This window comes from Oncorhynchus mykiss, chromosome 21, assembly GCF_013265735.2.
Source record: "Oncorhynchus mykiss isolate Arlee chromosome 21, USDA_OmykA_1.1, whole genome shotgun sequence".
Classification (NCBI taxonomy): domain Eukaryota; kingdom Metazoa; phylum Chordata; class Actinopteri; order Salmoniformes; family Salmonidae; genus Oncorhynchus; species Oncorhynchus mykiss.
Genome location: NC_048585.1, coordinates 42988195 through 43009171, shown reverse-complemented (window position 1 = coordinate 43009171; position 20977 = coordinate 42988195). Strand labels below are relative to the sequence as shown.

Here is a 20977-nt window from a genome sequence, read left to right as displayed (position 1 = left end):
GAAGGTTGCGTGTTCGGTCGTGGACACTGTTCTGTATTTTTATTTGACCCTATCCAAAACCTTAACCCTTGCTTTAAACATTTGGAATGACTGCCTGAACTTTACCCTTAACTTCTACATTTGATGTTCGGAGAAATAGAACAATACAGAGCAGCAGGAACAACAACAAAAAACGCTTTCAAATTTTACGTTTGGAGAACGTGGATGAACGTCTAATTCTGTAGTGAGAGCTTGTTGGTAGCTTTGCATTTTCCCCATTAATGGTTGAGTTTAGGATCGGGGCCAACTACTGCTTGGACACTGTCCAACCTCTCCGAGGACACACACACACACACACACACACACACACACACACACACACCCTCCTCACCCACCCCAGTCTTCACCCTCCTCACACACCTGAGTCTTCACCCTCCTCGCCCACCTCACCCACCTCACCCACCTCACTCTCCTCAGTCCTCACCCACCTGCCCGTTTCCTTCCCCTTTCATCCCAGTCCAAAACACACCAACCTCACCATAGAGATGATGATGATTTCCCTTACTGTCACCCTAACTATGTCTGAAATGACACCCACAGTGCACTACCTATACTGATATAGTGCACTACTTATAACCAACCATATAGCGCACTACCATAAACGCTATGAATAGAAGCCATGGAGGCCTCACAGGCTACAAAAGCTAAGCCAGCTCAGCTAATGAAACAGCAGTATCACCTTGGGAATCTTAGTTCCTCCAAATCTGCAAAAGTTCACTTCTGATCCCAGCTTTGCGTGGAGGAGGGGAGAGGGGGTGCTGAAGAAGGGGGTGGAGGTGGACTTGAAGGAAAATAGGTGTACCTTAAAGTCATAAAGAACTCACTCAGCTCACTTTGAGGAAACTCAGCGAAGCAGACAGAGAACAAAGGGAAGAGTTTGAACATGGCAGTTTGAGTTCAGTAATCTGACGATAAGGCCTCTCACGTGAGATAGGAGGAGAGATCAGGGTCATTTTCATTTGGCACCAAACGAACAGAAGAAAACAGGGAGGGGCACTGTCTGAACCTATCCAATAAGAAACGGCCCTTTTTGTATTATGTTGCAAAACCTTTTGCTATGGTGTAAATAAAAATAACAAATAAAATGATTTCACCTTTATTTAACCAGGTAGGCCAGTTGAGAACAAGTTCTCATTTACAACTGCGACCTGCCCAAGATAAAGCAAAGCTACAAAAACTACAACACAGAGTTACACATCAACAAACGTACAGTCAATAACCCAAAATAAAAGAAAAAAAGAAAGATCTATGTGCAGTGTGTAAAAATGTAGAAGAGTAGGGAGGTAAGGCAATAAATAGGCCATAGAGGCGAAAATAATTAAAATGTAGCATTAATACTGGAGTGATATATGTGCAGATAATGATGTGCAAGTAGAGATACTGGGGTGCAAAAGACGACCAGTGCAATATACCTGCTGGAGCGCTTGCTACAGGTGGGTGTTGCTATGGTGACCAGTGAGCTGAGATAAGACAAAGCTTTACCTAGCAAAGACTTATAGATGACCTGGAGCCAGTGGGTTTGGCGACGGATATGTAGTGAGGGCCAGCCAACGAGAGCATAGAGGTCGCAGTGGTGGGTAGTATATGGGGCTTGGTGATAAAACGGATGGCACTGTGATAGATTACATCCAGTTTGCTGAGTATAGTGTTGGGGGCTATTTTGTAAATGACATCGCCAAAGTCAAGGATCGGTAGGGTAGTCAGTATTACGAGGGTATGTTTGGCGGCATGAGTGAAGGAGGCTTTGTTGCGGAATAGGAAGCCGATTCTAGATTACATTTTGGATTGGAGATGCTTAATGTGAGTCTGGAAGGAGATTATACAGTCTAACCAGACACCTAGATATTTATAGTTCACATATTATAGATATTTATAGTCCGCATACTCTAGGTCAGAACCGTCCAGGGTAGTCAAATCTAATCAAAGTTTATTTGTCACTTGCGCCGAATACAACAGGTGTTGTTCACCTTACAGTGAAATGCTTACTTACAGGCTCTAACCAATAGTGCAAAAAAGGTATTATGTGAACAATAGGTAAGTCTTAATTAACACAATTATTTTGTTAATGTTCAAACAAGTTGGCCATAATTAATACCTTTCCACTAGTGTACAGTTACTGTGCCTCCCAATACCTAGAATGTTGTATTCAAATCTGCAGCTAAAATCCTAATTGAAAGCTTTTGGAGACAGTGTCTCCTGACCCCTCCTGTCTCAGCCTCCAGTATTTATGCTGCAGTAGTTTATGTGTCGGGGGGCTAGGGTCAGTTTGTTATATCTGGAGTACTTCTCCTGTCCTATCCGGTGTCCTGTGTGAATTTAAGTATGCTCTCTCTAATTCTCTCTTTCTCTCTTTCTCTCTCTCGGGGGGACCTGAGCCCTAGGACCATGCCTCAAGACTACCGGGCATGATGACTCCTTGCGGTCCCCAGTCCACATGGCCGTGCTGCTGCTCCAGTTTCAACTGTTCTGCCTGTGATTATTATTATTTGACCATGCTGGTCATTTATGAACATTTGAACATCTTGGCCATGTTCTGTTATAATCTCCACCCGGCACAGCCAGAAGAGGACTGGCCACCCCACATAGCCTGGTTCCTCTCTAGGTTTCTTCCTAGGTTTTGGCCTTTCTAGGGAGTTTTTCCTAGCCACCGTGCTTCTACACCTGCATTGCTTGCTGTTTGAGGTTTTAGGCTGGGTTTCTGTACAGCACTTTGAGATATCAGATGATTTACGAAGGGCTATATAAATACATTTGATTTGATTTGATTTAAAGAAATAAAAACAACAGTAAAAAGACAGTGAAAAATAACAGTAGCGAGGCTATCTACAGTAGCAAGGCTATAAAAGTAGCGAGGCTACATACAGACACCGGTTAGTCGGGGTGACTGAGGTAGTATGTACATGTAGATATGGTAAAGTGACTATGCCTATATGATGAACAGAGAGTAGCAGTAGCGTAAAGTAGTGATGCTAGTCGGGCGGGAGGGTGCGGGCAGCAATCGGTTGAAGAGCCTGCACTTAGTTTTACTTGCATTTAAAAGCAGTTGGAGGCCACGGAAGGAGTGTTGTAAGGCGTTGAAGCTCAATTATAGGTTTGTTAGCACAATGTCCAAAGAAGGGCCAGATGTCTACAGAATGGTGTTGTCTGCGTAGAGTTGGATCAGAGAATCACCAGCAGCAAGAGCGACATCATTGATATATATAGAGAAAAGAGTCGGCCCAATAATTGAACCTTCATGAGGTAGTCACCTGGAATGCATTTCAATTAACAGGTGTGCCTTGTTATAAGTTAATTTGTGGAATTTCTTTCCTTCTTAAAGCATTTGAGCCAATCAGTTGTGTTGTGACAAGGTAGGGGTGGTATACAGAAGATAGCCCTATTTGGTAAAAGACCAAGTCCATATTATGGCAAGAAGAGCTCAACTAAGCAAAGAGAAATGACAGTCCATCATTACTTTAAGATATGAAGGTCAGTCAAAATGTCAAGAACTTTTAAAGTTTCTTCAAGTGCAGTCGCAAAACCCATTATGCTCTATGATGAAACGGTCTCTCCTGAGGACAGCCACAGGAAAGGAAGACCCAGAGTTACCTCAGCTGCAGAGGATAAATTCATTAGAGTTACCAGCCTCAGAAATTGCAGCCGAAGTAAATACTTCACGGAGTTCAAGTAACAGACACATCTCAACATCAACTGTTTAGAGGAGACTGCGTGAAACATGGTTGAATTACTGAAAAGAAGCCACTACTAAAGGACACCAATAAGAAGAAGAGACTTGCTTGGGCTAAGAAACACGAGCAATGGACATTAGACAGGTGGAAATCTGTCCTTTGGTCTGAACAGTCTAAATTTGAGATTTTTGGTTCCAACCGCCGTGTCTTTGTGAGATGCAGAGTAGGTGAATGGATGATCTCTGCATGTGTGGTTCCCACCGTGAAGCATGAAGGAGGAGGTGTGATGGTGTGCGGGGTGCTTTGCTGGTGACACTGTCTGTGATTTATTTTGAATTCAAGGCACACTCAACCAGCATGGCTATCACAGCATTCTGCAGCGATACGCCATCCCATCTGGTTTGCACTCAGTGGGACTATCATGTGATTTTCAACAGGACAATGAACCAACACACCTCCTGGCTGTTTAAGGGCTATTTGACCAAGAAGGAGAGTGATGGAGTGCTGCATCAGATGACCTGGCCTCCAGAATCACCTGACCTCAAACCAATTGAGATGGTTTGGGATGAGTTGGATTCCCAGAGTGAAGGAAATGCAGCCAACAAGTGCTCAGCATATGTGGGAACTCCTTCAAGACTATTGGAAAAGCATTCCAGGTGAAGCTGGTTGAGAGAATGCCAAGAGTGTACAAAGCTGTCATCAAGGAGAAAGAGTACCTACTTTGAAGATTCATTTTGAATAATTTAACACTTTTTTGGTTACTACATGATTCCATATGTGTTATTTCATAGTGTTGATGTCTTCACTAGTATTCTACAATGTAGTAAATGACAAATAAAGAAAAACCCCTTGAATGATTAGGTGTGTCCAAACTGTTGACTGTACTGTATGTAAATGTAATGTTTCCGTTTTTTTTATTAAAAAAAAAATGAATTAGCAAACATTTCTAAAAAAAAAACGTTGTCATTATGGGGTAGTGTGTGTAGATTGATGAGGAAAATATGTTAAATAGGTTTTAGAATAAGGCTGTAACCAAACAAAATGTGGAAAAAAGCCAAGGTGTCTTAATACTTTCCGTAGGCACTGTAGCTCTGGTGATCAGATTTAGTGTTCAGATTTAGAAATTATACATAGAGTAGTTCGCTGGTTACATCGGGTTTCCAATTCTACTGGTAACATGGGTGTAAATAACTTGCATTTACAAAAAAGGTCAGTTCAGTCATCTTCATTTACAGTAATGATGGGGATAATGTCGTGACAGTTTCGGTTTGCGCTGAAGATCAAAGAGAGTTTCAAACCACCTCACAGAGAGATAAAGAATGACTGTCAACTGCTGAAGTGATGCAATAGGCATCAATGATAATTAGCCTTAATTAGAAGCTTAAAAGCCTACATTTTAAGTTGAAAGTGATCCATAACTAGTAATAGAGTAGGTGACCTTATGCTACTTAACCCAAACCTTGTTCTAGTCTTTGTGAACTCACTATATAAACCCGACTGCAAACCAACTCTCAGCAAACCTGAGCAGCAGTGGTCAGTTACATTTTCTACTAGGCCTATTCATAATTCACACACAATCAAACCTTTGCAAATATACATCAAAATTAGGACATTATCTATACCCATTTTTTTTATTTTTACTTACCAACAATAATTCCGCACGCGCTCACAAGACCGATCTCTTTCTTCAGAGTCACCCCTCCTTCTCCGGACTCTTTCCCGGACTCGGGGCCAGCATCCCCGCCAGACGCCGCTGAACATCCTCGTTGCCTTGGTCCGTCAGTCATTTTGTCGATAAGAGTTGTTCAGTCCTCGTTGACACTTGCTGCTGCAGCTGTGCCTGCGGTCGCTCTCAGTTGACAGCTAAAGAGCGCTTGGACGCAGGGGCTCAATTTGCGCGTTGGTAAGACAGCACAACACACTTCACCCAAAGTTGTCGAAGATGATCGGATACAAGTTATTTTGACTTGTTGCTGTATACTGGTATAGCTATTCAACCCTTAAAAAATCGAATGGAGATTTCAGATGTTATGGGCACCGCACTACACAAATGGTTAATTTATATATACAAAAAGTCAGTGCACTTACACTTTATGTAAACTTTGTTTTTAGCTCTGTATCATCATCATGTTTCTGTTGTCCAGAATACCAATGTATTTGTATTTATAATGTGGCACTCGTGCGCTGCTTGCGCACTAACGAATTTTGTAAAATAAAAACACATATGCCTAGTTTGCGCTGTGGGCAACCACAACAAAACATTAGATGAGATAGCTTTCTATCTCGTTTGACCGGTAATGCGACTAGCACATTTGTGATTTCATTGTGCTATAATATATTTTCACTATTTGACGTCTTATTAAACACGTCTAAGCAAACAAGTTACACGTATTCAATAGTACATTTAGTGAACAAGAATTGCGTGTTCCAGTGACATACTGCGAAAGAAACCTCCTGTCACAAAACAATAGCGGTCACTTCTTCCTTTTTTCCAGGCGAGAGCTCGAGAGACCCGACTAAAGCATCCTTTTTTTTTTTTTACTCACAAACAAAACTGGTTGAAAACCACACGGCTGTGTCTTCCTATCCCAAAATCGACCCTCAATAAAAATGTCCTTTCTGGTCTTCAGACACGAGCTGTATCCTTGCTGCTTTGGTTTGACTCAGCAGTGAGCAAGATATTGGGTAAATATACATATCCCTTCATTTGAGTACAGTAGGACCGCCCCTTTACCGCACTAACTCTTCTCTCCACCACTATTTCCTGAGCTTGTTTTCTCCCCCCAAAAAACACACAGCAAAGTAGTACTACACTGTCTCTCCCTCTCACTCATAGGTCTTCCTCAAGGTGCAACCTGAGTCTAAGTGTAGCATGTTCACTTGCACCTCTTGTGGAGTGAATTTTTCTGACTTCAGGGTGATGAAATTCCACTATGACCTTGTCATTGCACACACAGACTACACACACCATGCACACTTTGAATGCATTTCTTATGTTTCCAGCTGGTATCTTTGGATTTGCTGACATGCTGCTCTTTGTATCCTTGATTATACGCTGTGTGTGTGTGTGTGTGTAAAAACTTTTCAAATCCTTGAGGTTGTCGAATATAGTTTATATACTGGGCTACCATCAGCTACGGCTGATGACAGGAACAAGTATAAGAAGTAAAAATCGCTATATTTATTTGATGGCTGCCAAATATTTTATGAAGAACCAAAAACTACAACAGTTAGTTGAATTAGTCTAAATATATGAGCGTAAGCACATGGTTTTGAGGGCTTTAAGATGTGAGTCTTAATATAGCCTATAGCCTAGAATTAAATACATGGGTCATGGAATCCCCTCGACATTAGAGTAGACCATTTACGCAGCTTCAAAATGACTAACAAATATATTTTCATAATGAGTGAGACATAAGGTAATACAGTAACGCTTGACATAAAGTTCTCATACTGTACATGTATAGTAACTTTGTGATTATTACAATAACATCATTGTAGTTATAGAGGACTTTGTAATTGCATAACAACCAAGTTATTACATAAGTGGATTAAGGAACAGTCATTATTCCTATTGTGTACAGAAGTTACAAAATCGCCCCGCTCGTTGTTATACAATTAAAATGCAATTTCCAAAGTATCATGTAACAACATGCTAATAAAACCTTGGTTCAAAAGTATTTACAGTTTTATTACAGGCACAATAACAGTTTAATGTTTTTTTATTTATGATTTTTTAATTTAACCTTTGTTTAACTAGGCAAGTCAGTTGCCTACCAAAAGGCAAATGGCCTCCTGCGGGGACGGGGGCCTGGGATAAAAAAAATAATTATTGTTACTGAGAATGCAAGCAGTACCAAAATATGGATATTAAGTGTCAAATAGAAACTAAATATTCCAAAACTGCCTTCTTGAATCAACTACAGCCAAGGTGAAAAATCACGTTAGTTTGCATGTCCTCAGGAAGATGTAGTTACTTTCTGAGATCTGTATTCAAATAGTTTTGAAAAGTAGTTACTTTCTGAGATCTGTATTCAAATAGTTTTTAAAAAGTAATCCTTTTTGGGGATCTGTATTCAAATAGTTTTAAAAAGTAATCATTTCTGGGGATCTGTATAGTTGTAGTCACCTCCAAAGTAGCTATTTGTTCCCCGGGTGAAATAGTTACTTCTCCATAAAGCATAGTTAAACCTATAGTTAACCCAGGTCGGATGTGTGTACTGTATGTCTAAAATTGAGTAAGAGATGGTGAGAGATTCTGAAAAAAAATGTTTTTTTTTAAACGATTCCATATTGTGTTATATTTTTTCTCTCACCCATCTACACACAATACCCCGTAATACCCTTTGGATGGTGTATCAATACACAGAGTGACTACAACGATAAAAGCGTCCTCCCTTACTCAGTTGCCGGAGAGGAACAAAACCGCTCAGGCATTTCACCATGAGGCCAATGGTGTCTTTAAAACAGTTGCAGAGTTAAATGGCTGTGATAGGATAAAACTGAAGATGGATCAGCAACATTGTAGTTACTCCACAATACTAACCTAATTGATAGAGGGAAAAGAAGGAAGCCTGTACCGAATACAACTATTTTAAAACATGCATCCTGTTTGCAACAAAGCACTAAAGAAGCTGCAAAAAAATGTGTCAAAGCAATTCACTTTTTGCCCTGAATACAAATGTTATGTTTGGGACAAACCCAATACAACACATTACTGAGTACCACTCTCCATATTTTCAAGCATAGTGGTGGCTGCATCATGTTATCGATATGCTTGTAATTGTTAAGGACTTGGGAGTTTTTCAGGATCAAAAATAAACTGAATGGAGCTAAGCACAGGCAAAATCCCAGACACTGGCAGATTAATTCACCTTTCAGTAGGACAATAACCTAAAAAAGCAAGGCCACTGGAGTTGCTTACCCAGAAGACAGTGAATGTTCCTGAGTGGCCGAGCTACAGTTGTGACTTACATCTGCTTGAAAATATATGTCAGTGGTTGTCTAGCAATAATCAACAACCAATTTGACAGAGCTCGAAGAAATTAGAAAATAATAATGGGCAAATGTTGCACAATCCAGGTGTGGAAAGCTTGTAGAGACATACCCAGACAGATTCACTGCTGTAATCGCTGTTAAAGGTGCTGCTACCAAGTATTCACTCAGGGGTGTGAATAATTATGTAAATAAGATATTTCTTTATTTCATTTTCAATAAATGTTTTTTAAAACATGTCTTCACTTTTTCATTATGGGATATTGTGTGTAGATGGGTTAGAAAATAAAAATCTATTTAATCCATTTTGAATTCAGGCTGGAACACAACAAAATCTGGAATAAGTCAAGGGGTGCGTATGTGTGTGTGTGTTTATGTGTGTGTGAGTGTGTGTGTGTGTCAGTGTGCAGTCACTGTAAATAAGACCTACTACACTCTAAAAAATGCTGGGTTGTTTGGAAGACCCAACTGCTGAGTTGCAGACATTGGGTCACTTAGTTGGGTTGTTTTCTTAAAATATAGCAAGGTTGAGTTGTTCATCCTGGGTCATTGATGAGTAAATGTCATTCCGGTTCATCTGTTCAGTTGTATTGTCATCACATGTTAAGGTTGAATGAGGCTTTAATGAGGCTTACACAAGTGTATGGATTCCTCAAGAGCCTATGCATATCCCAAATGTTGGGAAAGTTACCACTTTGTTACAATACGTAAATAATAATGTTATGAATTTTATATTAAAACATGTAACGTGCAAAAATATTCATGGAAAATGGAACATTGCAATGTACAATCTTAACATGAGCAGCAATGACATTAACTCTCACGAGTGGCCAAAAATAACTATCTGAAAGCCACAGTCCTAATAAGCCAAGCATCTTGAAAATAACCTGTGGATTATATTTAATAATACCCAGCTGCTGGATCAACCCAGTATGAAAGTAAAGGCCCAACTGATGGTTAAATTAACCCATGTTTGGTTAATCCAAACAACCCAACTGGCTGGGTCAAAAAAACTCAGCGTGTGATCTTTCCAATATTTACCCAGCGCTGGGTTACCTAATAACCCACATTGTTTTTAAATGAGCATTTTTTTAAAGTGTAGGTGATACTTCTCGTCTGCCCCTCTCAACAGAGAGCAGGCATGCCAAATGGCACCCTATTCCCTATATAGTGCACTATTTTTGACCAGGGCACATAAGGAATAGGGTGCCATTTTGGGACACAACCTCGCTGAAGGCTATTTTAAGAAATCATTCGTCCAGGTTATGCAACTTGTTCTTTGTTCTGAGTGCTTAGAGCTCTAGTGATGAAAGGATTAAATGTGATTCTGATGTTTCAGTTTGTTCCAACACTGTATGCGAGGGTGAGGAGCTAAACCTGCTTTGCTTGTTTAAATTAGCATGACATGTTTAGTTTATTAGGATCCCCATTAGCTACCGCACATGCAGCAGATACACTTCCTGGGGTCCACATAAAATGTACAAATACATGACAAAGTACAGAACAGTAATAGACAAGAACTACATAAGATATTACATTACATTCAATTCAAAATAAAAATGTTAATAAGAGATATGTAGCAAAGACACCAAGAGACAACAAAAATACTACTTACACACGATTCATATACATCTTCATATTCTTATGTACAGTACAGTTAAAGTAGATCTTTAGAAAGAGGAGAGGCGTTGGTGATACAATAGTTTCTTATCTGTTTTTTTTAAAGCTTATTTTGTTGCCTGAGTAACCTCTGGTGGCAGAGCATTCCATGATGACATGGTTCTACACATAACTGAGCGGCATATTAAATCTGTTTTTTTTTATTGGTTACCGTGAAGAAACACACAGTGGTATGGCTGGTGGGGTATGTATGTCTGTTTGAAGTGTATGCAAATAGATTAGACAAGTGGTTAGGCATTTTCAACAGACAAATGTTTCTTAAAAAGACTAGAAGAGAAGTAGTCCATTTCTCCTCAGCCAGGAAAGACTATGATGCATGTTGTTGATGCCAGTTCTGTGTGTGCAGTTAATGGGAAGGCGTGCTGCTTGGTTTTGAGCCAGTTGCAGTTTAGCTAGGTGTGTCTTTTCTGCACCTGAACACATTACTGGACAGGTACCAAGATGGGACAAGATCAGAGCCTGAACAACTAATACAGTTGATCTTTGTGTCAAAAATAAATAACCTTTTTTTGTTTCTTCTTTTAAATAACAGACATACCTCTCCCCATCTTCACAACAACTTTGTCAGTACGACTGGACCAGGATAACTGACCATCCAATGTTCCTCCCAGGACCTCAGTTTCTTCAACTTGTTTTGTCAATAACAAATTATGATCAATAACATCAAAGGCTGCACTGAAATCGAACAATACAGCTCCAACTGTAATCATATGATCCACTTCTTTTAGCCAATCATCAGTCGTCTGAATTAAGTGCAGTTAAAGTCCCCTTCTGTACATGCATGCTGAAGGTCAGTAGTTAACTAGTTCTTTAAAAAAATATAATTGTATTTGTTCAAAGTTAAACACAATTCGCTCCATCAATTTACTAAGAAGCAATTAGCGGTTAGAGCCAGCAAAGAGTGCTTTACTATTTTTAGGCTGTGGAATTACTTTAGCGTCCTTCCACGCCTGTGGACACACAGGCTTTGGTTGAAGACATGGCAAATGCGGGTGGCAACACCGTTTCCCATCTAGGTTGTCTATACCTGGTGGCTTATCATTATTGATGGATAACAACTGTTTTTCCACCTCTTCCACACAAACTTTCATTATTAGATCTTCATTACACACATATGATGTCATTTCACTTCTCGGTTTGCACACTTTACCGGGTGAAATAGTCATAGAAATGATTGTCTATATCAAAAGGTTTCGTTATGAATGACTCATCAACTTCATTAAACGATGGAGATGAATTGGGTTTTCATCCCATAATATAATTTAAGGTGTTCCAAAGTTTTTTTTATATGTCATTTATCTTGTTTTGGTAATATCATTTCAGTTTAGTCACATTTCTCAATTTTAATACAAATCAGATCAACATACATTTTTTAACATCTTCAACAAATGAGTCCTGGTATACTGTCACGTCTACTCCCCCTCTCCGGCGCTCAACATCGACCATCATTACGCACACCTAGCACCATCATTACGCGCACCTGCACCTCATGAGACTCATCTGAACTCCATCACTTCACTGATTACCTCCCCTATGTCTGTCACTATGTTCATTCCCCAAGCAGTACTGGTTATGTGTTTCCTGTCCAAACACTACTCTTGATTTGTATCGTTCCATGTTTCTTGTATTATTAACACTCACCCCCTGCACCTGCTTCTTGACTCCCAGCGACTCCGTTACAGAATACTGCCTCACCAAATGGAAGCAGCATTGAATCAGGACATCTCCCAGATGGTCAACAAACAGGGATACCTACTTCGTCAGCACCATGACCAGCTGGCGCAACTGGGGACGGCTATGGAGGAGGTCCTTCGCATTCTTCAACGTCTCGAACATACCGAGAGGCGTTGCCTTCAACTGGCGGAGGATACTCTACCACCATTTGACCCAGCGAGCTAGCACACCAGTCCATTCAGCCGTCTGCCTATGTCAGTGATGTCTGTTTGTCCCTACCAGACAAATATGACGGAACTCCATCTAAATGCCGTGGCTTCCTACTCTAGTGCTCCCTCAAATTTGCGCACCAGATGGGAGCTCCCACCACCAAGAGGTCCAAGGTTGCCACGGTTATTTCTCTGCTGACTAGGCGGGCATTGGAGTGGGCTACGGCTGTCTGGGAAAGAGGAGAGGAGGAGCTGGCTTCGGATGAGGGGTTCACGGCTCTGTTCAGAGGTATCTTCGATCATCCACTGGAGGGCAGAGAGGGCGGTGAGCACCTATTCCAACTATGGCAGGGTGACCAGACCTGAACACATTACTGGACAGGTATCAAGATGGGACAAGATCAGAGCCTGAACAACTAATACAGTTGATCTTTGTGTCAAAAACAAATAACCTTTTTTTTTTTTAAATAACAGATATACCTCTCCCCATCTTCACAACAACTTTGTCAGTACGACTGGACCATGATAACTCACCTTCCAGACAGTAGCAGCATCCAGGGGATGGAATGAGCCGGCGCTCCGTACACTATGCTTAAGATTTTCTTTCTTCAAGAATTTTCAACATTCATAAGAAATTACTAGAATCTGTAACGCTCGTCCTCTTCTTCTGACAAGGAGGAGTAGGAGAGATCGGACCAATATGCAGCGTGGTAAGTGCCCATTTTAGTTTAAATAAACTGAACACTACAAAATAACAAAGTGAAAGAATGAAACAAACGAAACAGTCCCGTATGGTGCAAACAGGCTACCTAAGTATGGTTCTCAATCAGGGACAACGATTGACAGCTGCCTCTGATTGAGAATCATACCAGTCCAAACACAGAAATCCCAAATCATAGAAAAAGGAACATAGACAACCCACCCAACTCACGCCCTGACCATACTAAACAAAGACATAACAAAATAACTAAGGTCAGAACGTGACAGTATCCCCCCCCAAAGGTGCGGACTCCGGCCGCAAAACCTGAACCTATAGGGTAGAGTCTGGGTGGGTGTCTGTCTGCGGTGGCGGCTCTGGCGCGGGACGTGGACCCCACTCCACCATAGTCTTTCTCCGCCTCCTTAACCGACTCCGTGGCCTCTTTAAAGCGGCTACCCTCGCCGCCGACCTCGGACTGGGGACCCTAGCAATGGGTCCCAAATGGACGGGAGATTCCGGCAGCACCGGACGAACGGGAGATTCCGGCAGCACCGGACAGGCGGGAGACTCCGGCAGCTCCAGAGTGAAGGGCGATTCCGGCAGCTCCGGAGTGACGGGCGATTCTGGCAGCTCCTGGCTGACGGACGGCTCTGGCAGCTCCTGGCTGACGGACGGCTCTGGCAGCTCCTGACTGATGGACGGCTCTGGCAGCTCCTGACTGACGGGCGGCTCTGGCAGCTCAGGACAGACGGGCGACTCTGGCAGCTCAGGACAGACGGGCGGCTCTGGCAGCTCAGGACAGACGGGCGACTCTGGCAGCTCAGGACAGACGGGAGACTCTGACAGCGCTGGGCAGGAGGAAGACTCTGGCAGCACTGGACAGGCGGGAGCACCTATAGGGAGGAGACGGAGAAACAGCCTGGTGCGAGGGGCTGCCACCGGAGGGCTGGTGCGTGGAGGTGGCACCGGATAGACCGGACCGTGAATGCGCACTGGAGGTCTCGAGCACCGAGCCTGCCCAACCCTACCTGGCTGAATGCTCCCGTAGCCAGGCCAGTGCGGCGAGGTGGAATAGCCCACACTGGGCTGTGCTGGCGAGGTGGAATAGTCCGCACTGGGCTGTGCTGGCGAACCGGGGACACCATGCGTGGGGCTGGTGCCATGTACCCCGGCCCAAGGAGACGCACTGGAGACCAGATGCGCTGAGCCGGCTTCATGGCACCTGGCTCGATGCCCACTCTAGCCCGGCCGATACGAGGCGCTGCTATGCACCGCACCGGGCTATACCTGCGCACCGGGGACACCGTGCGCCTCGCGACATAACACGGTGCCTGCCCGGTCCCTCTCTCTCCACGGTAAGCACGGGGAGTTGGCGCAGGTCTCCTACCTGACTTCGCCTTCCCCGTGTGCCCCCCCCCAATAATCTTTTGGGGCTGCCTCGGGCTTCCAACTGCGCTGCCGTGCTGCCTCCTCATACCACCGCTTCTCGGCTTTCGCTGCCTCCAGCTTTGCCTTGGGGTGGCGATACTCTCCAGCCTGTGCCCATGGTCCCTTCCCGTCCAGAATCTCCTCCCATGTCCAGGAGTCCTGAGACCGCTGCTGCTGCTGCTTGGTTCTTTGGTGGTGGGTGATTCTGTAACGCTCGTCCTCTTCTTCTGACGAGGAGGAGTAGGAGAGATCGGACCAATGTGCAGCGTGGTAAGTGTCCATTTTAGTTTATTAAACTGAACACTACAAAATACAAAATAACAAAGTGAAAGAACGAAACAAACGAAACAGTCCCGTATGGTACAAACACAGACACAGGAATATAATCACCCACAACTCAAAAGTGAAACCAGGCTACCTAAGTATGGTTCTCAATCAGGGACAACGATTGACAGCTGCCTCTGATTGAGAACCATACCAGGCCAAACACAGAAATCCCAAATCATAGAAAAAGGAACATAGACAACCCACCCAACTCACACCCTGACCATACTAAACAAAGACATAACAAAAGAACAAAGGTCAGAACGTGACAGAATCTGTTACGGTGCGTGAATGAGGACCCAAAAGCGAATCAACTTAAACAGAGCTTCTTTAATTACCAAACATAGGTAGGCTCAGATGGACCGGCAGATTCCGACAGGACAGGACAAGGTTACAGCAAACATGACGACAGTCTGGTTCAGGCATGAATGACACAAACAAACAAGAATCCGACAAGGACAGGAGCAGAAACAGAGAGAGATATTGGGACCTAATCAGAGGGAAAAAAGGGAACAGGTGGGGAACGGGGTGAATGGGTAGTTAGAGGAGACAAGGGACAGCTGGGGGAAAGCGGGGGAGAAAAGGTAACCTAACACGACCAGCAGAGGGAGACAGGGTGAAGGGAAAGGACAGAGACAAGACAACATGACAGTACATGACAGTACCCCCCCACTCACCGAGCGCCTCCTGGCGCACTCGAGGAGGAAACCTGGCGGCAACGGAGGAAATCATCAATCAGCGCACGGTCCAGCACGTCCCGAGAGGGAACCCAACTCCTCTCCTCAGGACCGTACCCCTCCCAGTCAACTAGGTACTGATGACCACGGCCCCGAGGACGCATGTCCAAGATTTTACGGACCCTGTAGATAGGTGCGCCCTCGACAAGGATGGGGGGGGGGGGGGGGAAGACGAGCGGGGGCGCGAAGAACGGGCTTAACACAGGAGACATGGAAGACCGGGTGGACGCGACGAAGATATCGCGGAAGAAGAAGTCGCACTGCGACAGGATTAATGACCTGAGAGATACGGAATGGACCAATGAACCGCGGGGTCAACTTGCGAGAAGCCGTCTTAAGGGGAAGGTTCTGAGTGGAGAGCCAAACTCTCTGACCGCGACAATATCTAGGGCTCTTAGTTCTACGCTTATTAGCAGCTCTCACAGTCTGCGCCCTATAACGGCAAAGTGCAGACCTGACCCTCTTCCAGGTGCGCTCGCAACGTTGGACAAAAGCCTGAGCGGAGGGGACGCTGGACTCGGCGAACTGAGATGAGAACAACGGAGGCTGGTACCCGAGGCTACTCTGAAAAGGAGATAGCCCGGTCGCAGACGAAGGAAGCGAGTTGTGGGCGTATTCTGCCCAGGGGAGCTGTTCTGACCAAGACGCAGGGTTGCGAAAAGAAAGACTGCGTAAGATGCGACCAATAGTCTGATTGGCCCGTTCTGCTTGACCGTTAGACTGGGGGTGAAAGCCGGAAGAGAGACTGACGGAAGCCCCAATCAAACGGCAAAACTCCCTCCAAAATTGAGACGTGAATTGCGGACCTCTGTCCGAAACGACGTCTGACGGAAGGCCATGAATTCTGAAAACATTCTCGATGATGATTTGTGCCGTCTCTTTAGCAGAAGGAAGCTTAGCAAGGGGAATGAAATGAGCCGCCTTAGAGAACCTATCGACAACCGTAAGAATAACAGTCTTCCCCGCTGACGAAGGCAGTCCGGTGACAAAATCTAAGGCGATGTGAGACCACGGTCGAGAGGGAATAGGAAGCGGCCTGAGACGGCCGGCAGGAGGAGAGTTACCGGACTTAGTCTGCGCGCAGACCGAACAAGCAGCCACGAAACGACGCGTGTCATGCTCCCGGGTGGGCCACCAGAAACGCTGGCGAATGGAAGCAAGCGTACCCCGAACGCCAGGGTGGCCGGCTAACTTGGCAGAGTGAGCCCACTGAAGAACGGCCAGACGAGTAGGAACGGGAACGAAAAGAAGGTTCCTAGGACAAGCGCGCGGCGACGGAGTTTGAGTGAGTGCTTGCTTTACCTGCCTCTCAATTCCCCAGACAGTCAACCCGACAACACGCCCCTCAGGGAGAATCCCCTCGGGGTCAGTGGAGGCTACTGAAGAACTGAAGAGACGAGACAAAGCATCAGGCTTGGTGTTCTTAGAGCCCGGACGATAAGAAATCACGAACTCGAAACGAGCGAAAAACAGCGCCCAACGCGCCTGACGCGCATTAAGTCGTTTGGCAGAACGGATGTACTCAAGGTTCCTATGGTCAGTCCAAACGACAAAAGGAACGGTCGCCCCCTCCAACCACTGTCGCCATTCGCCTAGGGCTAACCGGATGGCGAGCAGTTCGCGGTTACCCACATCATAGTTACGTTCCGACGGCGACAGGCGATGAGAAAAATACGCGCATGGGTGGACCTTGTCGTCAGAGAGGGAGCGCTGAGAAAGGATGGCTCCCACTCCCACCTCTGACGCGTCAACCTCGACAACGAACTGTCTAGAGACGTCAGGTGTAACAAGGATAGGAGCGGATGTAAAACGATTCTTGAGGAGATCAAAAGCTCCCTGGGCGGAAACGGACCACTTAAAGCACGTCTTGACAGAAGTAAGGGCTGTGAGAGGAGCTGCCACCTGACCGAAATTACGGATGAAACGACGATAGAAGTTCGCGAAGCCGAGAAAGCGCTGCAGCTCGACGCGTGACTTAGGGACGGGCCAATCAATGACAGCTTGGACCTTAGCGGGATCCATCTTAATGCCTTCAGCGGAAATAACAGAACCGAGAAATGTGACGGAGGAGGCATGAAAAGTGCACTTCTCAGCCTTCACAAAAAGACAATTCTCTAAAAGGCGCTGGAGGACACGTCGAACGTGCTGAACATGAATCTGGAGTGACGGTGAAAAAATCAGGATATCGTCAAGGTAAACGAAAACAAAGATGTTCAGCATGTCTCTCAGGACATCATTGACTAATGCCTGAAAGACAGCTGGAGCGTTAGCGAGGCCGAAAGGAAGAACCCGGTATTCAAAGTGCCCTAACGGAGTGTTAAACGCCGTCTTCCACTCGTCCCCCTCCCTGATGCGCACGAGATGGTAAGCGTTACGAAGGTCCAACTTAGTGAAAAACCTGGCTCCCTGCAGGATCTCGAAGGCTGAAGACATAAGAGGAAGCGGATAACGATTCTTCACTGTTATGTCATTCAGCCCTCGATAATCTATGCAGGGGCGCAGAGACCCGTCCTTCTTCTTGACAAAAAAAAACCCCGCTCCGGCGGGAGAGGAGGAGGGGACTATGGTACCGGCGTCAAGAGCTACAGACAAATAATCTTCGAGAGCCTTACGTTCGGGAGCCGACAGAGAGTATAGTCTACCCCGGGGGGGGGGGGTGGTTCCCGGAAGGAGATCAATACTACAATCATACGACCGGTGTGGAGGAAGAGAGGTGGCCCTGGACCGACTGAACACCGTGCGCAGATCGTGATATTCCTCCGGCACCCCTGTCAAATCACCAGGCTCCTCCTGTGAAGAAGAGACAGAGGAAACAGGAGGGATAGCAGACATTAAACATTTCACATGACAAGAGACGTTCCAGGAGAGGATAGAATTACTAGACCAATTAATGGAAGGATTATGACAAACTAGCCAGGGATGGCCCAAAACAACAGGTGTAAAAGGTGAACGAAAAATTAAAAAAGAAATGGTTTCACTATGATTACCAGAAACAGTGAGGGTTAAAGGTAGCGTCTCACGCTGAATCCTGGGGAGAGGACTACCATCCAGGGCGAACAAGGCCGTGGGCTCCTTTAACTGTCTGAGAGGAATGTCATGTTCCCGAGCCCAGGTCTCGTCCATAAAACAGCCCTCCGCCCCAGAGTCTATTAAGGCACTGCAGGAAGCTGACGAACCGGTCCAGCGTAGATGGACCGACAAGGTAGTGCAGGATCTTGAAGGAGAGACAGGAGTAGTAGCGCTCACCAGTAGCCCTCCGCTTACTGACGAGCTCTGGCCTTTTACTGGACATGAAGTGACAAAATGACCAGCGGAACCGCAATAGAGACAGAGGCGGTTGGTGATTCTCCGTTCCCTCTCCTCAGTCGAGATGCGGATACCTCCCAGCTGCATGGGCTCAGCACCCGAGCCGGCAGAGGAAGATGGTAGTGATGCGGAGAGGGAGGCGACGGAGAGCGCGAGCTCCTTTCCACGAGCTCGGTGACGAAGATCAACCCGTCGCTCAATGCGAATAGCGAGTTCAATCAAGGAATCCACGCTGGAAGGAACCTCCCGGGAGAGAATCTCATCCTTTACCTCTGCGCGGAAACCCTCCAGAAGACGAGCGAGCAAGGCCGGCTCGTTCCAGCCACTGGAGACAGCAAGAGTGCGAAACTCAATAGAGTAGTCTGTTATGGATCGATTGCCTTGACATAGGGAAGACAGGAAGCCTCCTCCCCAAAAACAGATCGATCAAAAACCTGTATCATCTCCTCCTTAAAGTCTTGATACTGGTTAGTACACTCAGCCCTTGCCTCCCAGATTGCCGTGCCCCACTCACGAGCCCGTCCAATAAGGAGAGATATGACGTAGGCGACACGAGCAGTGCTCCTGGAGTAAGTGTTGGGCTGGAGAGAAAACACAATATCACACTGGGTGAGGAACGAGCGGCATTCAGTGGGCTCCCCAGAGTAACACGGCGGGTTATTGATTCTGGGCTCCGGAGATTCGAAAGCCCTGGAAGTGGCCGGTGGATCGAGGCGGAGATGGTGAACCTGTTCTGTGAGGTTGGAGACTTGGGTGGCCAGGGTCTCAACGGCATGTCGAGCAGCAGACAATTCCTGCTTGTGTCTGCCTAGCATCGCTCCCTGGATCTCGACGGCTGAGTGGAGAGGATCCGAAGTCGCTGGGTCCATTCTTGGTCGGATTCTTCTGTTACGGTGCGTGAATGAGGACCCAAAAGCGAATCAACTTAAACAGAGCTTCTTTAATTACCAAACATAGGTAGGCTCAGATGGACCGGCAGATTCCGACAGGACAGGACAAGGTTACAGCAAACATGACGACAGTCTGGTTCAGGCATGAATGACACAAACAAACAAGAATCCGACAAGGACAGGAGCAGAAACAGAGAGAGATATTGGGACCTAATCAGAGGGAAAAAAGGGAACAGGTGGGGAACGGGGTGAATGGGTAGTTAGAGGAGACAAGGGACAGCTGGGGGAAAGCGGGGGAGAAAAGGTAACCTAACACGACCAGCAGAGGGAGACAGGGTGAAGGGAAAGGACAGAGACAAGACAACATGACAGTACATGACAGAATCTCCTTTTGTTGCTCCAAAATCAGTTACGACAGTCAGTAATTGATCAATACAGTCTATTTCCTTATTTTAATGCACTTACAGTAACATGCTCTGGATGAGAGTGTCTGCCAATGATAACATTGTAAATTGTTTCTCTTTTGAATAATAGCATCCTCTGATAAAACCTGATAACACTTTATCAGGTTTTTTTTTTTAAATGCCATGATTGATTAAATGCATCTGATGGGAACAGTCTTTGCTTTGAGTAGCACATGACTTTGATAAGTGGTTGAAATTAATGACAACAAGTGATTAGGGATTTAGAAATACAATGCTTTGGGAAACGGGTGATTAGCACTTAATCAAAGATCAATCAATTGATAATTTATAAAGGCATTTTCACATCAGCAGTTGTCACAAAGTGTTTTTCAATAATCCCATTTTTGGGTTCTGTTTACAAGTTTACACGTGTACTGTGCTGATCTAATCTAGTAGTCTTAAGTATCATATGTTTGTGTACTAATGTACCCTAGTGTAGACTAAAGAGTAGTCAAAGTGTTTTCCTGTTTTGATCATTGAGACAGAGCAGTGAATAGGTTAAGAAGGATCGTTCTGTTTGCACAGTTGGTTGTTGGCTCACATAACAGACCTGTGGTAGAGACAGGCTCCTACAGTATGTGTGTATATATGTGTGTGTGTGTATGTGTGTGTGTGTGTGTGTGTGTGTTGTGTGTGAGTGTGTGCGCACAGGTGTGTGTGTGTTTGTGTGTGTTGTGCGTGAGTGAGTGTGTGCGCACATGTGTGTGTGTGTGTGTGTGTGTGTGTATGGCTTGATGATCTTTCCACTGGACCATTAGGGCAACGAGATAAGGAAAGACAATGCCTGCTAACACACAGGAGACGTTGGTGAGAGAGAGAGGGAGAGACAGAGGGTCGAAATAATTGGCAGATGAGAAATGCAT

At 45.1% G+C, this 20977-nt stretch overlaps 1 protein-coding gene across 3 annotated transcripts in view; it reads right to left on the bottom strand.

Annotated features, from left to right (window-relative positions):
- Positions 1 to 6486, bottom strand: part of LOC110500480 (large neutral amino acids transporter small subunit 2) — a 32278-nt gene extending 25792 nt beyond the window's left edge. Inside the window, exons 1-2 of one of the 3 annotated variants that reach the window (XM_036957896.1) lie at positions 5796 to 6486; positions 5353 to 5706 (exon numbers count right to left, since the gene is read on the bottom strand). In XM_036957896.1, coding sequence (XP_036813791.1) covers positions 5353 to 5494 — 142 coding nt within the window. In that variant the 5' untranslated portion in view covers positions 5495 to 5706; positions 5796 to 6486. Of the gene's footprint in view, positions 1 to 5352 lie in introns of all 3 variants that reach the window. The other 2 variants (XM_036957897.1, XM_036957895.1) reach the window with 2 other exon arrangements.
- Between the last annotated feature and the right edge of the window lie 14491 nt (positions 6487 to 20977).